General features: G+C 33.9%; 1 protein-coding gene across 7 annotated transcripts in view; it reads right to left on the bottom strand.

Annotated features, from left to right (window-relative positions):
- Positions 1–19,550, bottom strand: part of Cdin1 (CDAN1 interacting nuclease 1) — a 260,091-nt gene that overhangs the window by 188,522 nt on the left and 52,019 nt on the right. For 5 of the 7 annotated variants that reach the window (XM_058584670.1, XM_058584671.1, XM_046461441.2 and 2 more), the window contains exons 2-4: positions 11,126–11,171; positions 10,170–10,234; positions 2,760–2,820 (exon numbers count right to left, since the gene is read on the bottom strand). In XM_058584670.1, the coding sequence (XP_058440653.1) occupies positions 2,760–2,820; positions 10,170–10,234; positions 11,126–11,171 (172 nt within the window). Of the gene's footprint in view, positions 1–2,759; positions 2,821–5,729; positions 5,838–10,169; positions 10,235–11,125; positions 11,172–19,550 lie in introns of all 7 variants that reach the window. The other 2 variants (XM_058584673.1, XM_058584672.1) reach the window with 2 other exon arrangements.

The following is a 19,550-nucleotide window of genomic DNA, read 5'->3' as shown; positions in this document are numbered from 1 at the left end:
AGTTAACTTTTTTAAAAATAAGGGATCAAACACAAAACAAAGAGTACTCAGTTGAATGGACATTTTAATTAATAAAAACTGCATCTACTCTTTTGTAAAGGTATTGTCTTCTGTTTCGCAAATGTTTCATTAGACATGATTTAATTTAACCAGAAAATAGGTATTTAAAAAAAATTTTTTTTTTAGTTGTAGATGGACACTACCTTTATTTTGTTTATTTATTTTTATGTGGTGCTGAGGATCAAACCCAGTGCCTCACACCTGCAAGACAAGTGCTCTGCGCTGAGCCACAACCCCAGCACAGAAAATAGGTAGTTTTTAAGAGCAATAGTGCTTCCCTAAAACAAGTCTTTTAATCTTAGGGATAAGACAGCAAATGTTCCTCATATATTATCACCATGAATTTTTCCTGACAGGTTTTCAAGTCCTGTATTCATACCAAAATTTTATCTTGATTTAGTAACTAGACAAAAAGGCTAGCTTCATTTGTATGATCAGTTTTTTCAAATATGTATGTACTTGGATGCCCTTAAATTCCCCAAGTAGAAAGAAATGCTTTCCATGAAGCTGCTTATTCCTAGTAACCCACATCAGAGCTGACACATGAAAAATGGTGAAATTACTGAAGGTAGTCCAGCCTGAATAAGGACTACCTTATTAGTTCAGGTACTTGCATCTCCCTAATTTTCATATTAATCATGTGTCCATCTCTCTCTGAAATAGGGCCATCATGCTTCATGTCAGAATTTAGCATGTAAGTAAAATTCATAGTGCTTCAAATCTAACTTGAAAATATTTGTGTGGGGAGAACAGAATGACTGATCTTATTAGCACTAACAAAGAGATTTCCTAAAATGTTCATTTTTATCCTTGGAATAGGAAAGGTAGTATTAATACATTTATAAGATCAATGACAGCCACCTATAATCCTTACCCCCCAAATCAACAATGCAGTGCTTTTATCTAAGGGAGTTGCTGTACACTGTAATGTATCAATGTTATATACTTCTCATCAATTTTTAGTTTCCACTGATTAAATATATATTGACTCATAAAGTATTACCATCATATCAGTTGTCACTAGATGCAAACATATGTCATTTAAGTATTAACTATCATATAAAAATAGCAGCTTAGTTGTTTAGATGCCATAATCTGGTACAGGTCATTCCCAGAAACCTCACAGAAAGTGCTATTCTCTTTTTATTCATCTGCAGCCAGAAATAAAAAAATCCTTCAATAATTTTTGGCTATATATCTCTATACATTCATGGTAAATAATAGATATATTGATGTAGGGGAACATGTTCTGGTGCATTTAATTTTTCCATACTGTTAGAAGATGGAAGTTCAGGTCCGCTAAATAAGTTAAGCTCAATAGAACTATCCACTAAAAATTCAAATGAATATAAATTGCTACTATATAAAACTTTATGTCATCAACATCATTATCTATAAAAATAAGTTTCATATTTGCATCACTTTCTTTCTAAATGCTTTATCTGGAATGGTGTTAGCTTACTCTTTCTTTTCACAAAAGACAATCACTAAACATCTAATTATAGCTCAGATACCTCAAGTTATTATAGTATCAACCTGTAACAAACAAGTCTGGAGACACTTAAAGAGTACCCTGCTTCAGAAACAGAAAAAAAAAAAAAAACGAATAAAATACATGTTTTGCAAGGAGAAGAAAAATTCATTCTATATGTTAACTATCCTATCAGATTGTGTAGACATTGCCTAGACTATTAAAACCTTCTAGTTACTGATAGGCAATTGCTCATTTGCTGACTGCAGGGGAGTACAGCAGACAGAAGCTGTGAGGGAAGCCATCCTTCCTTGCTAACATAACATGTAGAACTTGCTGCTACTGCAACACTTAATGCTTATAGTATGGGGTCATCTTTAATGCAAACACACATTTTCTGCCTTGCTTCTATGTTTTCCATTATAATGCAACACAAAAACAGTGTACATTTCATTCCATCCCTATGAGGTTTGCATAAGCCTTTCCAAGTCAGACTAAATATTGTATTACTCTTATTACAGTGGATAAATATTTTAGAGTTTAGGAATTAAATATTTTATTTTTTGGTTTGCTCTCTGCAACTATTATGAACTTTTTATAGCTTCTTCATTCACAAGAAATCTTTAGGGCTTCCTTTTTTAAATGTAAGGCTGTTAGTTGTTTCCCCAAACAGAAGCAGATCAGAGTTAACAAATAAGTTCAATAAATCACTTTATACTGGTGTTAATAAGAATATTATTTCTTCTTAGAAAGAGACTTTTCTAGAAGGCATGCAATAATAAAGGTTTGCAAACAAAAAAAATGTATCAAGTAAATGTTACATTTTTAAGTATACAATTTCTCTCTTCATTTTTACAACAGTTAGCATAGATTTTCTTGGCATACATCTCTTTACTTGACACAGGTATTTCTCACACTAAATTAAGACAACATATCCTAAGAAGAGCATGTCCTGAGATGCTTGGTTTAAGTTTTCCACAAAATAAGAAACTAAGAAGCTGTTTATACATTTGCTTTAAAAGAGGCAGACTAATTATGTCAACTGATTTATTAACACATGAAGTTCTTTGTCCAATTATTAAAAGTACAAAGAGACCAGGGAACAATTTAAATGTCTAATATACCTCAAAAATCTTTTTTAAGGTTAATTATAATTCTAAGCAAACTACTTCAGATAGGCCCCTTAGGTTTTGTGCAAGTTTAAATAAAATCATAACAATAATATTACCTCATTGGCCAGCTCAAGGAGCACTGGGGCAGCTCCATTTTTCACCACTCCATTCAGGTACCTAGACAAGACAAAGCAAAGTGATAATGCAGTGACGAGAAAAGGCCAGTATAGACTTGTCAGTATCCCCTGTGTGTACACATTTCTCCTGGGCAAATGCCATGTTCAACTCCTGTTAAAGTATGCTACTGTCATAGAAAAGCACTAAAGAGAAAAGGATAACAAAAACAACTTACTTCAAAACTAACTAACTAACTGAAGTAGGGTCAGGAGGTATGAGCATCAGTCTCCGTTGTTTACACCTTTTATAATGTCAAAGTGAACAAAGAGGTTATTTCTAAAGAACTTTCCATATCATTCCGACTTTGTCCATACAACAGACAACTGTCAAATGGAAAGAAAACAAGTGACTCTCATAATTTGAAGAAAGCATACATGTACTCATCTCACCTTTTTCTTTACCTCTGCGTCAGAGGGCTGTTGATACCTTATCAAGAAAAGAAGGGAACAGCCTTGTCACCAGGAGGCAAGCACACCTTTGATAGGCAACACAACCACCAACTTATCTGCCCTAGATTTCTCTAACAGCCTCCAGCTCTCATCAACACATAACTTTACCATAAACCAAAAACAAAAACAAAATTCCCCAAATCCATCCAACACAAGGAAGACAGGGTGAATTTTTTAAAACAAAAATTTGAATATGCTATTCTCCTCCTTCAAATATTTTGAAGGCCCTATGCTAAATCTCAAGATTAAATTATTACTACTTAACAGCTCTATGATAGGTTCTTCATAATCTATCTACTCCATTCTGCCAGCCTCATCTCCAGTCACTATCCCCTACTTTTACTCATCACCTGGATAAGTTAGGAATCATCCCAGATGTCACCTTCTTCAATCTAACACCATTCAAGTGTAACATCATGCCCTGCACAGGCAACTGAGCGGCAGCCTGTACGTCTCCCCATCATATATTATAGCACTGCATTCTCCTAGTTGCAGTCATCCACCCTGATCCTCAAAGGACGTATTCCAAGACATGGTACCTCAAATCATTGATAATACCAAACCCTAAATATACTGTTTTTCCCTAGACATACATACATATCATAAAATTTAATCTACAAATTATGCACTCTAAGAGATTAACAATAACAAAACAGAACAATTATAATAAAATACGATAACGAAAGTTATGTAAATGTGATATTTCTCAAAATCTTATTTAACTATACTCACCCTTCTTTTGATGCTTATTTGATGAGATAAGATTTATGACACAGGTATTGTTACACAGTGTGAGGCTATTACCAATCTTCAGATACTAAGTCATAAGAAATATCATCAAGCCATATGCCAGATGACCACAGGTTAAATGACACCATGGATAACAAAACTCTGGATAAGGTGGGACTTGGGAGAATTGTCTACCTAAACTCATCACTCACTGTAACAAAGATGTTGTAAAAGCAATTTTTTTTTAAGATAGGAAGAATGTCAGGGTTATTATAACTTTAAAATAATTCTAACAAATCCAATTTCCACATAATAGGACCCTTCTTGAACATATTATTTAGTAAACTTACTAGGAAATAAGGACTTTTAGATGCAACAAGAAAAAATAACAAAGACAAGTGCAATTTAGAGGATGGTCTCTGAGAAATAAGTCAGCTAAGAACCACAATTGACATGAACATTTCCAGCGTAGGATAGGCCTGCTCAGGCAACAACCAATCAGCTCAGTCAAGTCACCAGCTAATCATGTTTGTAACCCCAGAAGTGCATACTAATTAAGGATTCCGATTCTGTCTGGGCCAGGATACTTAATCCTAAACCCATATTAAGATATCTTTACAATTTTCTATTAAACATCCATGTATCCCACAAGTATTTTTGAGAGCTATGGATTGGGCCTTAGTCCAAGTTCTGAAGAAGCATCAAGGAATAAAACAACACTTGTTCCACCACCACAGAGATATTATAGTGGAGAGACACTCAATAAAAACAAGGGGGAACAAATATATAACATACATGTTATGATAAAATTTAGACTTAGATGGGTTAGTCAGGAAGACCCTCAATAAGAGAGGCACTTGGGTGTCTCCTCTACATGAGATGAAGGTACATGTTTCCAGGGCTTCCTGGACATAGTACGAGAGAATAGCTAGATGCCAGACCACTTCTTCTGCCAGGTAACTACTGTTTAGAATAAAAATTACATGATTTCACATAGATGTTGCATCAATCTTTACCCTGGTAATAAACAATGGAAACCGCCACCAAGTTTAAAGAAACAGGACATGGTCAAGCAATAACAGTAATCCCCTGTATTTATATAGTCTGAATAACATCTGAAGGATGTTATTACACTAGAAATTATGTGGTTGGCCATAGCTTCTCAGTTGTTCAAATTAGGAAAATTAATCCCAGTGCACTGATGAAACCTTCCCAGGCTCTAATGGCAGCAGTACAGCTCAGAAAGGGAACCCTGACCCCTGGCCCAGGGCCTAGTGGAGGTGCCTTCATATGAAAACAGTAAACTTACTTCTTAATGAATTTATGCCCCATTTGTTTCCCAACTATTTCCTACCACACTTCAGAAATGCTTGGGGGATGGGAGGGAGTAATTACATTTAACTTGAGGTTCATTTTGTTCTTTGTGAAAACTTAATTGTGGTTCCACATGAAAGCAACAGATTAGGCTATATTCAGATTTTCATATATGCACTCAAAGAAACATACTGAAGTATCCAAAATATTCAATAGAGACATAATCAGAAATTGTAGAGCTGGGTTAGTGGTACGTGCCTGTAGACCCAGCTACATAGGAGGCTGAGGCAGGAGGATCATTTAAACCCATGAATTAGAGAATAATTGAGTAACACAACAAGATCCTATTTCTAAGAAAGAAAAAAGAAAAGAAAAGATGCTATCATTCTCTGAATTATCACAGATGTGCAAACTTACAGCATTGTACTTCTGACACTGGCATAATGGTCTGCTTTTCTCTCCAACTAGACAGGAAGCTCCTTGGAGTATGACCTCACAAATATCCAACAGATCCCTAGCAAAGACCTGTGTGGCGAAGAGGATATGAGGAGATCATCCTGAACAATACATTAAGTAATCTGGGCTCCATTCCTAAGGCCCATTTGTCAATTAAAACTACTTCACTTAGAAGCCACACCTCATCCTTTAGTTCTGCCATGGGGGACCAACAAATATATAGCCTATGGGTGAAGTCATCCTGAGAAGATCCTTAGAGAAGACCTACTTTATGTTTTATGGCTGTGAAAGATCCATTAGCATCTAAATACTTATTTTAAATATAAGATAAAGTTATTTGATCTTTAATATTTTTATAATAAATCTAATGGCAAAACTTCAAAAACCTACCTAAATTATCATGCTAGGCTTACACCTAAACAGTATTTTTGCTGAATTTACCTCTAAAATCTCCATAACCCATCCCCACTGCTAATGCTGCCAGTCTCTCTCCCCCAAACTATACCAAGATCTAGCGTAGGAGGCTTCCCTGCTTGCAGCTCACCCAACCATCTATCCTGTTTATAATGCCACAGAACTTCCTTCCCTGCATAAAAACATGTATAGTCTACTCCTTGCTTAAAATCTACCACTGGGTTCATACTGCCTATTTAAAAGAAAAAAAAATACTACTCCTTTGAACAAGATCCTCAGTACCTGCCTAAGTATTCCCAGGCTATTTTGCCATTCTCCATTTGTTCTCTAGACTCTACCTCAAAAACATCATAGCTCTGCTACTGAAGGCCTTCTCTCAACATGGAAAGCTCTCCCCTTCTCAACAAACTTGTAAAGGTGAGCCTTTTATTCCTAGACTGTACACATTCATGCTACCCCACACACCTCAAATGGATAACTTCTCTTACCACATTTTACATATTTAGGTACACAGCTGCTTTCCCACTAAATGGAAAAGTTGAAGGTAGGTACTGTGTTAGTCACATTTTATAGTCAGTTTATAGCATGTGGATAGGATATGGTGCAAACACAGTAATGGTGCTAACTGAAAAAAAAAGTACAAATTTTATCATGTATTGTCAATATCATAATTGAACTACCCTTTTCTCCGTGTGAACATCTGAATAAAATTCAATTGATCTGATTCTCTTAAGCTACTTAAGGTAGCCCCTTAGTCAATGTGTCTTGGGAGAAGGAAGGAGATAAGACATAGTATTTCTGACCTTCACTACTGATGAGGACTTGCAAATCTAACCAATTATGTTTGTGCACATAAATCCATGTGTACCAGGTTAGATGAAACTAGATAAATTTTATCAAAAATGTTTCCTCTTTGGAAATAAAATGACATTAATATAGTGTGAAAGAATAGAGAATTGTTTTTAAACACAATACTTCAGCTGTCTATAAATACACAACATGGAGAACTGAGGAAATTTTCTCAGTAATTCAAAATGTTTTCTTCTGCTATCTGGATCCTATGAAGTTTCAGTTAATCATGACTCAATCACATGAAATGCATCCTTTGAATTTGTAGTTAATATTATCTCAATACTACCAAGAATACAAAAACACAAATTTCTCTTATATTGTGAGTAGGAATATAACCAGTATATTCCTAGACAGTAATTTGGCAACATATAATGATTTTTTTAAGCATTCACATTGTTTGGACCAGTAAGTATATACAAAGAAAATGCCTCACACATGCAAGGAAAGCACTTTACCACTGAGGCCCAGCCCCAATATACAAAGACATAAAAAATTGAATCCAAAATGTAGACTCATGAATCATAAAAAATTGAATCCAAAATGTAGACTCATGAATCAAGATGTTTATCACAGTATTATCTACAATATCAAAAATAATGAAAACATAAATGTTCAATGGAGGAATAGTTCAGTATCTTTTGATACTTTCATATGACAAAGTAAAGCAACCAATAAAATAAGAAGCTTTTTACAAAATACTATTATATCATTTACATTTTTCTGAGTATACAATTCAGAATTCATAATTGCATGTACATTATGACTTAAGTATGACCATCTATATAAACAAATGGATTGAGGTGCTGGGGTTGTGACTCAGTGGTACAGTGCTTGCGCACGGGTGAGGCGCTGGGTTTGCACCTCAGCACCACATAAAAAAATTATAAAAATTAAAAAATAAATAAAAATGAAGGTATTGTGTCCACCTACAACTAAAAAAAATATTTAAAAAATGGGTTGACAAAAAACTGGAATGAAATTTTAACCAACGGTTATCTCTGAATGGCACAAGTATGCGTACTCATTTGTTCTTTTTTTAATACCATCACAAACGTGCTTAATTTTTCTAATGAGGAGTATTAATTTATAAAGCAAAAAAATAATTTGTCACTAATATTTTCAAACTGCTTAAATATGCTTTCATTCAACAGTTTGCCTTCATTATAATCAGCTGGAAAACAAACAAAAACCTCTCAAGACCAATTTATCTTAGTGAAAACAGGGACATTGGGCCTGCACATTTAGAACAAGAGGCTTGTGAGGTCAATCTATCCAAAAGGTAACAACATGCTTATCCTCGGTCACAAAGTGCACAACAGAAGTATGGAAGGAAACTAGTGATAAGGTAAGAAACTGGTCAGACTGCTTTCTTCTGAATCTGTTCATTACAGCATAACTTCATGTTTTTGTTTCAAATGCTCTAGCTCCTCAGAATACAGAAATAAATTTCTATATTCTCATTACTACTCACTCAACCATTCATTACTGAGTGACAATGTGAAAAATGTCTGTCTCTGGCCTTAACTACCCAGATAATCCAAAAATGTATTTTCATACTTCCATACTTAAAATGTTCTTTAATGAAACTAATATTTTAAAAAGTAGCAGAGATATTAGAATCTAATTTAAAAAAACAAAAAACAACTTTTTACAATGAGGCTAGTGACACAGGGTGGCCCTACCACCTGATAATAGACTTGCAAATTTCTAAGAAAAGAGTATACTTTCCTCTAAAACGGTCTTTTCTCCTCAGCTTGTGTTTCAAGGTTTTAAATCTGGACATCAAAGCATGCTTTTCTATGACAGTCTAGCACTAGAAGGTTTACAAACAAGAATGTATTTTTTTGGCATGTAAAAAATGGCTTTTCAATCTTTCTTTGGAGAGTATGAGTGCCACAGCTTTCACAGGACTTTATAGACAGTCTTAATTTTATAATATAAGATCAAGGTTATGACTGAAATTTAAATGTTATAAGGTAGTTGTGACTTTTGAATAACTTACTTAAAACTTTACAAAGACTGTTCAGAGAAGAACTCTCCTAGACACAAGTGTATGAAGCAGAGTAAGAGAAGCATATGTATCTTTAATAGATTGAACTACTCAAAACAAAGAAAACATTTTATCAATGGCTGAGTGAATACTTTTTAAAAAAAATTTAATTTCAATAACTTCTCTGTTCAATACCTATACCTCAATTCTTAAAAATAACTACAGAAATATGGCACCAACTTTATCCACATATTTATTTCATTCATAAAATTTTTGTGCATAAAAATCATTCATCTGAAATCAGTGGTGTCACTCTCAAACAGAAAAGGTTGATCTGTCAATCTGAGTATAATAATTTAAGAGCATATTTCAAACAATTTTCCTTTCCAATATGCCCGTGAAATATTTAAGAAACCAACCATTTCTAATGCAAACCTTTAGTGTTATAAATTATTAAGTCATATTATAATAACAGTACAAATTTTAGAAATTAAAAAAAATCAGTTATTTAAGATTCTGTTTGTTTCAGATCAAGAGACTGAAAAGTATTTATAACAAGTAATGCTACAATTAAAATAGCTTCTGGATACCATGTTGTTGATTTGATGCCCAAGATTTTCTTTTAAAATATAAAACCCTCTTTAAAATGTGACAATCATACAATACGATGTATTTCCATATGTCTTTAGTTGATATATCTTTCCTATTTTGTAAAGTGGCTAACATAATACCTATGACGCAAAACACAGGTACATCAAAATTCAATCATATTCTTTTGACTTGCTGATCTAAATAAGAACTAAAAATTGGTTTCAGAATTTTCATATAAACATATATATGTATGCATATATGGACATATGCATTTAGACAGATATGCACTTATTGTAAGTTTCAAGAACCAACTGAGATTCAATAATATTTTAACTACCTAGTATTGTACACACACACCATAAGACAGCATCACCATATTCTTAGGTCTACAATTGAAAACTCATTAAAAAATATACCAAAAGTCTTAAATACAGATTCAAAACAATGTCTTGGGGTATAATAAAGAAAATTAATTTGATAATCTAATTTATTCGTAATTATTATTACAATTAATAGGTACTATGATACCCTCTAGTGGGGCAGGCAGGTCATACCTCTGGTAATAATTTTCAATTGCTTCCGAAGTATGATGTTTGGCATGTGTTCTTTTAATATGTTTCTGAAACAAAACAAAATAAAATCTTTACATTGTGTCACAGAGCAAGTTCAAGAACAATAATGACATATTTCTTGATCTCAATGACTAGCATACAGGGCAAAATGAATAATAGCTTGGGGATTTTGGTGGTGGTAGGACTTTTTTTCCTTCTACTCTACGAGCCTATGCATTTTAATCTCTATTGCTTGGCTGGGATGTCTTCAGACTGTACCACAAGGTACAGTATATATGTAAAAGCCAACAGGGTCATTGTAATTGAATCTAAATAAGTTTGCTTAGGGCTGCAGAGGGCAAAGAAAAACTTGCTCCCTCTTTCAACCTTTGTATTAATTTTCCCTCAATTCAATTCCATCTAAGTCCTCTGTACTCTAGTTTTACAATCCAATTGCCATTTTTAACCAGGAAGAACATTGCTTAAAAACAACTTATTTGAAAACTACAAAAAGTAATTCCATAGAGACTTGCCACTTGACTGACACCTGTCATCTCATGATAAATGACTCCATTTTCTGCCTCTCTTGCCTTCTGCCACTCCAGCAATGGTCATTTATCATCATCTCTGTCAGCAATGGAAAGCAGCACTGACAGTGCAAGTCAGCAAACATTTAGCACATGGAACCACGCAACACAGGGAAATTATTATTGTCAGAATAATAATGGTTTAGCATAATTTATTACAGGTCCACCAAATAAGCAAAGGCTAGATGTTATTAGACAGATGGATGGGTAGGCTTGGCAGGCCTCCACTGAGACGCAGGCGGTGCTTGATGTGGAAAGGAGAACATCCTCCAACCCAATCAGAGAGCTGGCAGTTCAATTACAAAGAAATAAAGGGACATTCATCATTCAATTAGGCACCTGTCAACCCTCACAAAGGAGAAAACTTCTAACCTGGTACTCCTGGGAGAAGATGCTCAGCAGAGTGGCCTGCGATTGACTGGAACAAATAAAAGAAGGACAAAGTTAATTACTGGAGTGCACGGCAAAGAAACAAAAGAGAAAGGAGCTTCAAAGGTAGGCCTGCTGCCCTGTAATCTAACAGAACATGAAAACAAGTGTGGAAAAGTTGTTCCAGATGAACACCTCAAACAAAGGCTTCCTGCTGCTAGGTCAAGGAGAGAGAAAAGGGAAAGGGAAAGATATGAATGGTCTCAAAGCAAGTATCGTATTATTTGGATTTTTTTAAACTTTGGAATGATTGTAAATCATATCTGTAGTATACAATGGTGTTAAAAGGGACCACAAGAAAACAAGACTTATTTCCATAAACAAATGACACAGTCCAATCCTATAAAAGTAGAGAGAACATGTAGCTCATTCATTGACAACATTCTGAAATTTATTTTGTTAGCAGATAGGTTATCTTTTCCACAGCTTCCCTAGATTCAGGGGTAAAACCTTTAGTCTTTATTAGAAGTAGCAAAGAGAAGACTGGAGTTTTCCCACTGATTCTAGTGTGCTTCGAAAATAGAAACTTTCACAGTAGGAAGCAAAGGTCCTTGGAAGTGCATCATTCCCAAAGACTGCTATAAGCCTTACTTTACTCATGTAAGATTCCATGCAGTGTCAACACTTGGCAATGAAGCTACCTGGGAAGCATTCTTCCCCAGTGGGGATTTTCCTCTTGCAATTGTTAACATTTAGAAATGGAATGAAATTTTTCTTTCTACAAAAAGCAATCATACCCTACTCCTATTCTTTTTGATTGTCCTCAGTAGATATTACTAACTTTATATTACCTTGAAAAGGATTATTACTGATTTATTTTCCTATTAAATGCTAATTCAAGTGACTATACTTTAAATAATTTATCTCACAGTATGCCAAAGCTCTGTGACTAATAAAAAATTTTCTATTCATGAATGAAATAGAATGAATGTGCCTCTTAGGCACATCAGAGGGAAACTGAATAGTGTGAAAAAAAAAATAGCACCATTCTTGTTTACTCACTGTCATCTTTTGGATGCCATCATAGATTTGACTTCTAACCCTCTCCATCCATACAAAAGTACATAGTTAGGTTTAAAAAGATAACATAAATGTTCACCAAGAAAAAACAACAAAAATCAAGTAACTACTTCACTAAGTGAAAAGTATGGAGAAATTAATGAAAACCTTTATAAATTCACTAGAATCTCACTTTTCCAATTTCCTTTTAAAATTGTAAAACACCTTTGAAAAAGCCAATTTTGACATGGAAAAGCTTCCTATTATGCCTGGCTTGTAGGAGCTTAACATGCCAATCACATACCCTGGTCAGTTTGCTGCTGAAACTTTTCTGACAAAAATTGCAAAATCAAGGCCAAATCTTTGTAAACTATTTGATACATTTAAATGTTAGACATTTATATGTAATAAATAGATCCCTCATCACTATATAGCAAAATAGATTTATGTTATTAACCATTTAATGGTTCACACAGAAGGTCAGTCTTTAGGTTTCAAAATATATGATGGAAATAATGTGTTTGGAATGAATAAACAGGAGGAAACTTAACTGTAAATAGTTTTAAAAAGTGTATTTGTAGGTACCCAGAATGGGAAGACTAAGGGACAACTGGAGAAATAAATTCAATAAAAAACCATTCAAAGTGAAAAGCTAGTCAGGAATTGAGAGTATTATATAAATTCAAGATGAGATAATGCCTTTGGCCAGAAAAATTTCTTTAAGCTGCTTAGAATTCAATTCAGTTAAATCCATGGACAGAGCCTATGGAGCAACACAGTTCCTCTGTGACCAACAGGACTTAGAAGATTCCAGCTTATACTGTGGAGTAAAAGCTAACTGGAACTAAAATCAGAAAACAACTTACTTAAAACAACAAAACATAGAACTGGGTCCAGTGCTAAGGAAGCTTCCTTATACCTATCTGTGCTGATCTTACCAAAGAGTAGTTCTGAACAAGTGCCACATCATAAAGAACAGAAAAGGAGTTTGGTGTGATGAACATATTGATTGCAGTGTGTATTGTACTCTCTCCCAGAGTGTCAATGCTAACAAGAAATACCACAGGAGGTGGGAGGGAAAGGGAGAGAGAAGGGAAAATGCATGGAAATGGAAGGAGACCCTCAGAGTTATACAAAAGTACATACAAGAGGAAGTGAGGGGAAGGGGAAAAATAATATAAGGGGGACAAACGAATGTCAGTAGAGGGAGCAGAGAGAGAAGAGGGGAGGGGAGGGGAGGGGAGGGGAGGGGAGGGGAGGGGGGATAGTAGAGGATAGGAAAGGCAGCAGAATACAACAGACACTAGTATGGCAATATGTAAATCAATGGATGTGTAACTGATGTGATTCTGCAATCTGTATATGGGGTAAAAATGGGAGCTCATAACCCACTTGAATCAAATTGTGAAATATGATATATCAAGAACTATGTAATGTTTTGAACAGCCAACAATAAAAAATTAAAAAAAAAAAAAAAAGAAAAGAAATACCACAGGGAAGGACTGGGCAGGTGTGGAGGGGAACAGAGTCATATGATATAAAATTTACAACCCTCTATGCTTCTGTCCTAAATTTTAAAGAAGGGGAAACGAAGGGAGAGAACTAGAGTAAAACAACAATTACACAGCTAGATCAGTGGCAGAGCTGGGAATCAAAACCAGATTCTATTCCAGACCCAAATTCTTAATTCCCATGGCAATCTGCCTTCCCAAGAGATCCCAGAAATCAGTTCTGTATATCATCAATGCTAACACCACTACTTAAATATTTATGTTACATTGTACTCCAAACAACAGTGAAAAATGGGGCAGGTTGCTTTTAGGATAGAAAATTGAAGCCACAGGAGGTCAACTGTTTTGACCAAATTCCATGGCTCTAGACAATATTCTCTTTAAAAATCAAATTTCCGTTTTCCTTTAATTAACTAAATAAAAAATTAATCTTTTTTGTGCTGAGAGATAAAGGAACTAATTAGAGATCATCATGCTAAGTGAAGTAAGTCTAACTCAAAAGGTTCAGGATTGTAATTTTCTCTTATAAGCAGAAGCTAAAGAGGAAAAAGGAAAACAAAGATGGGGCTAGATCTCCTAAAAACCAAATGGAGATCAGTAGAGGAAAGGGACCAAGAGGTGGGAGGTGGGGAGGGAGTAGGGAAATGCTGTGGAGTTTTACTGGCCAAATTATACTGTTATATCATGTGCATGTATAAATATGTAACAACAATCCCATCAATATGCACAACTATAATGCACTAATAAAAAATATGGGGAAAAAAGATAAAAGAATATTGACTGCTGGAAATAGTTTAAAAGAGTGTTGGGTAATTTCTATCATTCTTCCTGCAGCTAAGGCATTTTTAAGGCATATTTTAACTATTAAAGTCTTGTTCTCTGTGTATGTGTCTTTGACTCAAATGCTACTTACTGTATATAGAGCAGTATTAAATCCTTAGGTAAACAGAGCAAGTCTAAATAACCCAATCTTTCATATAGAAGACAATTTCCTCTATAAGTTTAATTTTTATAAAACAACATTTAATGAAGGGATTTTTAGTTACAAAATAGAACAAATTTCATGTGAAATCTTGATGTCTACAGTCAGTATTCGTTCTGTTCTATAACCTTTGTTTTTTTCTCTTTGCTAGATGATTTTGAATTTGTGTGTATGTGTGTGCATTGATACACACACATTAAAAACTGTGAGTGGTTTAAACGTATCTTTTTCTGTAACATGCCTTTATCTCATGCTAACACTTATCTGTGCCAATAAATATTCCTCTTTTTAAATTATTTTTATTGTGAATAAAACATATATTCCCCCTCTCCCCCACCAAGAAAAACCACACGTGGAACAAATATGTAGCGCAACAAATTAATATTTAAAAAAGAGAAACATGCAACCATTTAAATAAACAAACAACCCTGCCAACACCCCCCAAAACACCCTTGCAATTACCACCTCTTTCCTCTTACAAATGAACTGATTCTTCTGATCTTTCCTTGCTTCTCTTTATAGTTTTACCACTCAAATATGTATCCCTAGGTAATGCAGGTTAGTTTTGCCTGCTGACAGACTTTACATGAAGTTCGTGAGACAGTATGTACTCTTTCACATCCAGCCTCTTTCATTCAGTATATCTCCGAGAATCATCCATGCTAACATAAAAACATGGTCGACTCATTAACATTGCTATGTAGTACCTTCTACTGCATGTACAACACTGCTGCTGTGATCTCACTCTTGTGTGAGTCTCTTGGTGCACATCTGCACAAATTTCTACTGAATATAAACACAGAGTAGAATCCAGGGTCGTCTGACATGCAAATCTCCAACTTTAATAGATACTGTTGAACAATCTTTCCAGTGGTTATAGCAATATTAAACTCCCACTAATGGAATAGGAAAGTTTCTATTGCTACACATTTCTCATCCCACTCCCTTCCAGTTCATAGTTTGCATTTTCCTTTTCTTTGTGGTGCCTTTTGAAGAGTCAAAGTTTTTAATTTTGATGAAGTCTAACATTATTTTTAGTATTTTCTATGTCTCATGTAAAAAAATTTTGGCCTACTCACACTCCAGATATTTTCATTTAGAAGATTAATAGTGTTGGATTTTACATTTAATTCTTTGATCTATCTGGAATTAATTTTGTGTTGAGATATGTTAGTTTCTTTTTATTTTTTTCATGCAAACACACAATTGACTACACAATTTGCTTCTGAGTAAACCAAATTACTGACAGTATATTTGAGGACTTTCTAATTTGTTCCACCCATTTCTGTGTTTATCTTTTCATGGATACTCAACTGTTTTGATTACTGCAACAAAACCATGTACATTTAATGTAAGTACTGCTATATCCACGTTTAACTCTACCTACTATATATAACTGTTCTCTACTTTCTCATATTCTTTTCAATCGATTTAATACTTATTCACTAACTTTCCTCATGCAAATTAGAGGCTATGCAGCCTTTTACTATTCTTTTAATGATTATCCTAGATAACTGCATCCCCAATTTTAAATGGTCAGGAATTGTGCCTGAAAATATAAATATATTAAAACACTGTCTATAGTTCTCCCTCTTCACATACAGAACATTGTTTTAAGCTTGCATATGTCTTAGATTCCCCCCAAGAACAATATCTTTTTTATATAGTCTCTGCTCATTAAGATATACCTACATATGTTTCATTTCATGCTCTTCATTCTTTTCTCCTCCATTCTTCTATCTGAAATCACTTTTTTAAAAAAATTTTATCAGTGATGTCAAGTAACAAATCATGGTTACTTTTTAATCACTACCTTATTACTTTATCTAGTTTTAAGATTTTATCTCTGGTTTTCAGTTTTAACTATAAAATTATTTTTTCTTTTTTCTTTTTCTTTTTTGATACGGCGGATTGAACTCATAAGCACTTGACCACTGAGCCACATGCCCAGCCCTATTTTGTATTTTTATTTAGAGACAGGGTCTCACTGAGTTGCTTAGCACCTTGTTTTGGCTGATGCTGGCTTGAACTCACAATCCTCCTGCCTCAGTCTTCCGAGCTTCTGGGATTACAGGCCTGTGCCACTATGCCCAGCTTAACTGTAAAATTCTGTTTAGAATTTGCTGGACTTAAATATATGGATGGTTATCACTTGTCATTTTAGGATTATGCTCAATCATAATTAGTTCAAACACTGATATTAAATTCTCTCTCCTCTTCCTGAGATTCCTAAGTAGGTGAATGCTATTCTTCCCTACCTAATCCACTCTTCATATGTTCCACCCCTTGTTATTCTATGTTATGCCTATTTTCTTATGAACTATCTTCCAGAGCATGAATTCTCTCTATGCTAATATCTAATTTACTGGTAAATTTATTTTGATAAATCTATCCAATTTTATATATTTTATAATTTTGCTTTTATTTTTTTCTTTTTCCTTTTTTGAAATGGAGGTTTGAAGTCAGGGCTTTGCACATGATAGGCCTGCACTCTGCCACTGAGCTATATCCCCAACTCCTAAATCCACACAATTTTAATTACTGCATTTTTCAGTTCTAGAGTTCCTATTTCATTCTTTTTCAAACAAGTTCTCAGAAGAATGTTTCAATTTTCTTTAATTCCCTGAATAAAGAAAATTTATAAAAATTCTGCTTAGTAGTGTAGTACTACCTTATTATTTGAAAAACTGCTTTAAGGACTTGGGATTCACTCAGTTTTAGAGTATAGAAGACCCTGAGTTTGATTCCCAGCACCACCACAAAACAAACAAAAACCCTGGATTCCTTTTCTTAAAATGTTTTAAAAATTATTAGTGTATTGATGAATTATTAGTGCATATTAATGGATGTCATTGTGACATTTCCCTATATTTATATAATGTGCTTTGATTGTAAATACTCTCCCTACCACCCTCTTTTAACTGTTTCCTCCACAGAGAGAATTATTATTGTTATTATTGATGTGAGGTCACCAAGAGTCTAATTTCACCTCATCCATTTTCAGGTATTAATTTTTGGTGCCAATCAGGTAAATCTAAAGCTATCATGTAGAGCTCTTTTAACTATAGCTCACATTTACTCTTAAGGTATATCCATTTAAGGCCCCACCACAAAGCTTGGGATATTTCTAAAAGCTATAATCTGATAAAATGCAGGGTAGTATCTCTAATTTTTTATATTTGCTAAGAGTTGCTTTGTGGCATAACATAAGGTCTATTTTAGAGAAGGATCCATGTGCTGCTGAGAAGAAAGTGAATTTACTCATTGATGGATGAAATATTCTATATATGTCTATTAAGTCTAAATTACTGATTACCTAGTTCTATAGTTTGTTTAGTTTTTGTTTGGAAGATCTATGCAGTATTGAGAAAGGTGTGTTAAAGTCACCCTGTATTATGTGTTGTAGTCTACCTAATTCTTGAAATTGAGAAGGGTTTGTTTGATGTACGTACATGCTGCATTGTTTGGGACATAAATATTTATGATTGTTGTGTCTTGTTGATGTATGATTCCCTTAAGCAATATGAAATGTCCTTCTTCATCCCTTCTGACTAACTTTGGCTTTAAGTCCACTTTACCTGATATGATGGAAAGCCCTGCTTGTTTACACAGTCCATGTGAGTGATATGTTTTTTCCCCATCCTTTCACCTTTAGTCTGTGGATATCTTTTCCTATGAGATGAATCTCTCGATGACAGCATATTGTTGAATGTTTTTTAAAAAATCCAATCTGCCAGTCTATGTCTTTTGGTTGATGAGTTTAAGCCATTAACACTCAGCATTCTGCCATCATGTAAAACTAATTAGAACAAATAATAAATAAATAAATAATTTTTTTAAAAAAAGCTATCATCTTTGGTGGACCCTAATCCTTAAAATTTATCTTCTGGTCCTATAAAGTTGTGAAAAGTTCTTCTCAGGAACTGACTAGACTACATCTGATCAAAGGGTACTCAAATTAGAATTGAATGATTTAAAAGGTAAGTACCCCAAAACCCTATCTTCAGAAATTAAAAATGCACACCTAAGTAACCTAATAGAGAAAGTCATGGTGGAAAAAAATGTATAAAACTAAGCAATGACTATGATATATATAAAAATTTGTGTGAAATTTATGCAATTAACTGGACATTGTAAGAAAACACAAAGGAATTTATTTTATTGAAGGAGGTTCTAAACTATACATTCTATGAAATTCACATCAGTCTTCTGGAAGAACATGACAAATTCATGTTAAAATAAAAAAAGAATACATAGTCAGGAATACTTAAATTCTGAAAAGCATAAACAAGAACTTACTTTACCAGATATTAATATGAATACATTTCAAGAATACAGTATTTATTTAAAAAAGCACGTCACAGAATTATATCCACATTTGATTCCATTTACATAAAGTATAAAACAGCAAAGTAATTGCCTGATTCTCAAGGAAATATAAAGATGTAATGAAAGAAAAAATGAGACTGAGCAATAAATTCAAGATGATGGAAACCTCAGTGAAGGAAAATGGGAAAGAATTCAGAGAGAAAGATATATATTCAGCCATATTTATAATATTTTATTTTTAAAAAAACTCCAAAGAGGAAAGGAAATGAAGAACAGTGTTAGGATATTTTATTTCTAAAAAAGTAAAAAGCATCTAAAGCAAATATAAACAGAGACAGATTCAAAAGGTCTGTTATATTGTTCTCTATACTTTTCTATCTTGTGATTTATTTCATAATAAGACTAAAAAGGTAAGCAAAAAGGAAACAAGTAAGGAGGAGGTGGATAAATGGATCTGTCTGTCAGACACTCTTCTGCTCTAAGTCTCACCCTATTCTAAACGTTCTGATTTAATTATAGTTTTAAGTACCTATACTTCTTTCCTTTC

This window comes from Marmota monax, unplaced genomic scaffold (assembly GCF_021218885.2).
Source record: "Marmota monax isolate L192 unplaced genomic scaffold, Marmota_monax_Labrador192_F-V1.1 WCK01_AAM20220418_F8-fsc00001, whole genome shotgun sequence".
Lineage (NCBI taxonomy): Eukaryota > Metazoa > Chordata > Mammalia > Rodentia > Sciuridae > Marmota > Marmota monax.
This window is presented reverse-complemented; position numbering and strand designations above follow the sequence as displayed.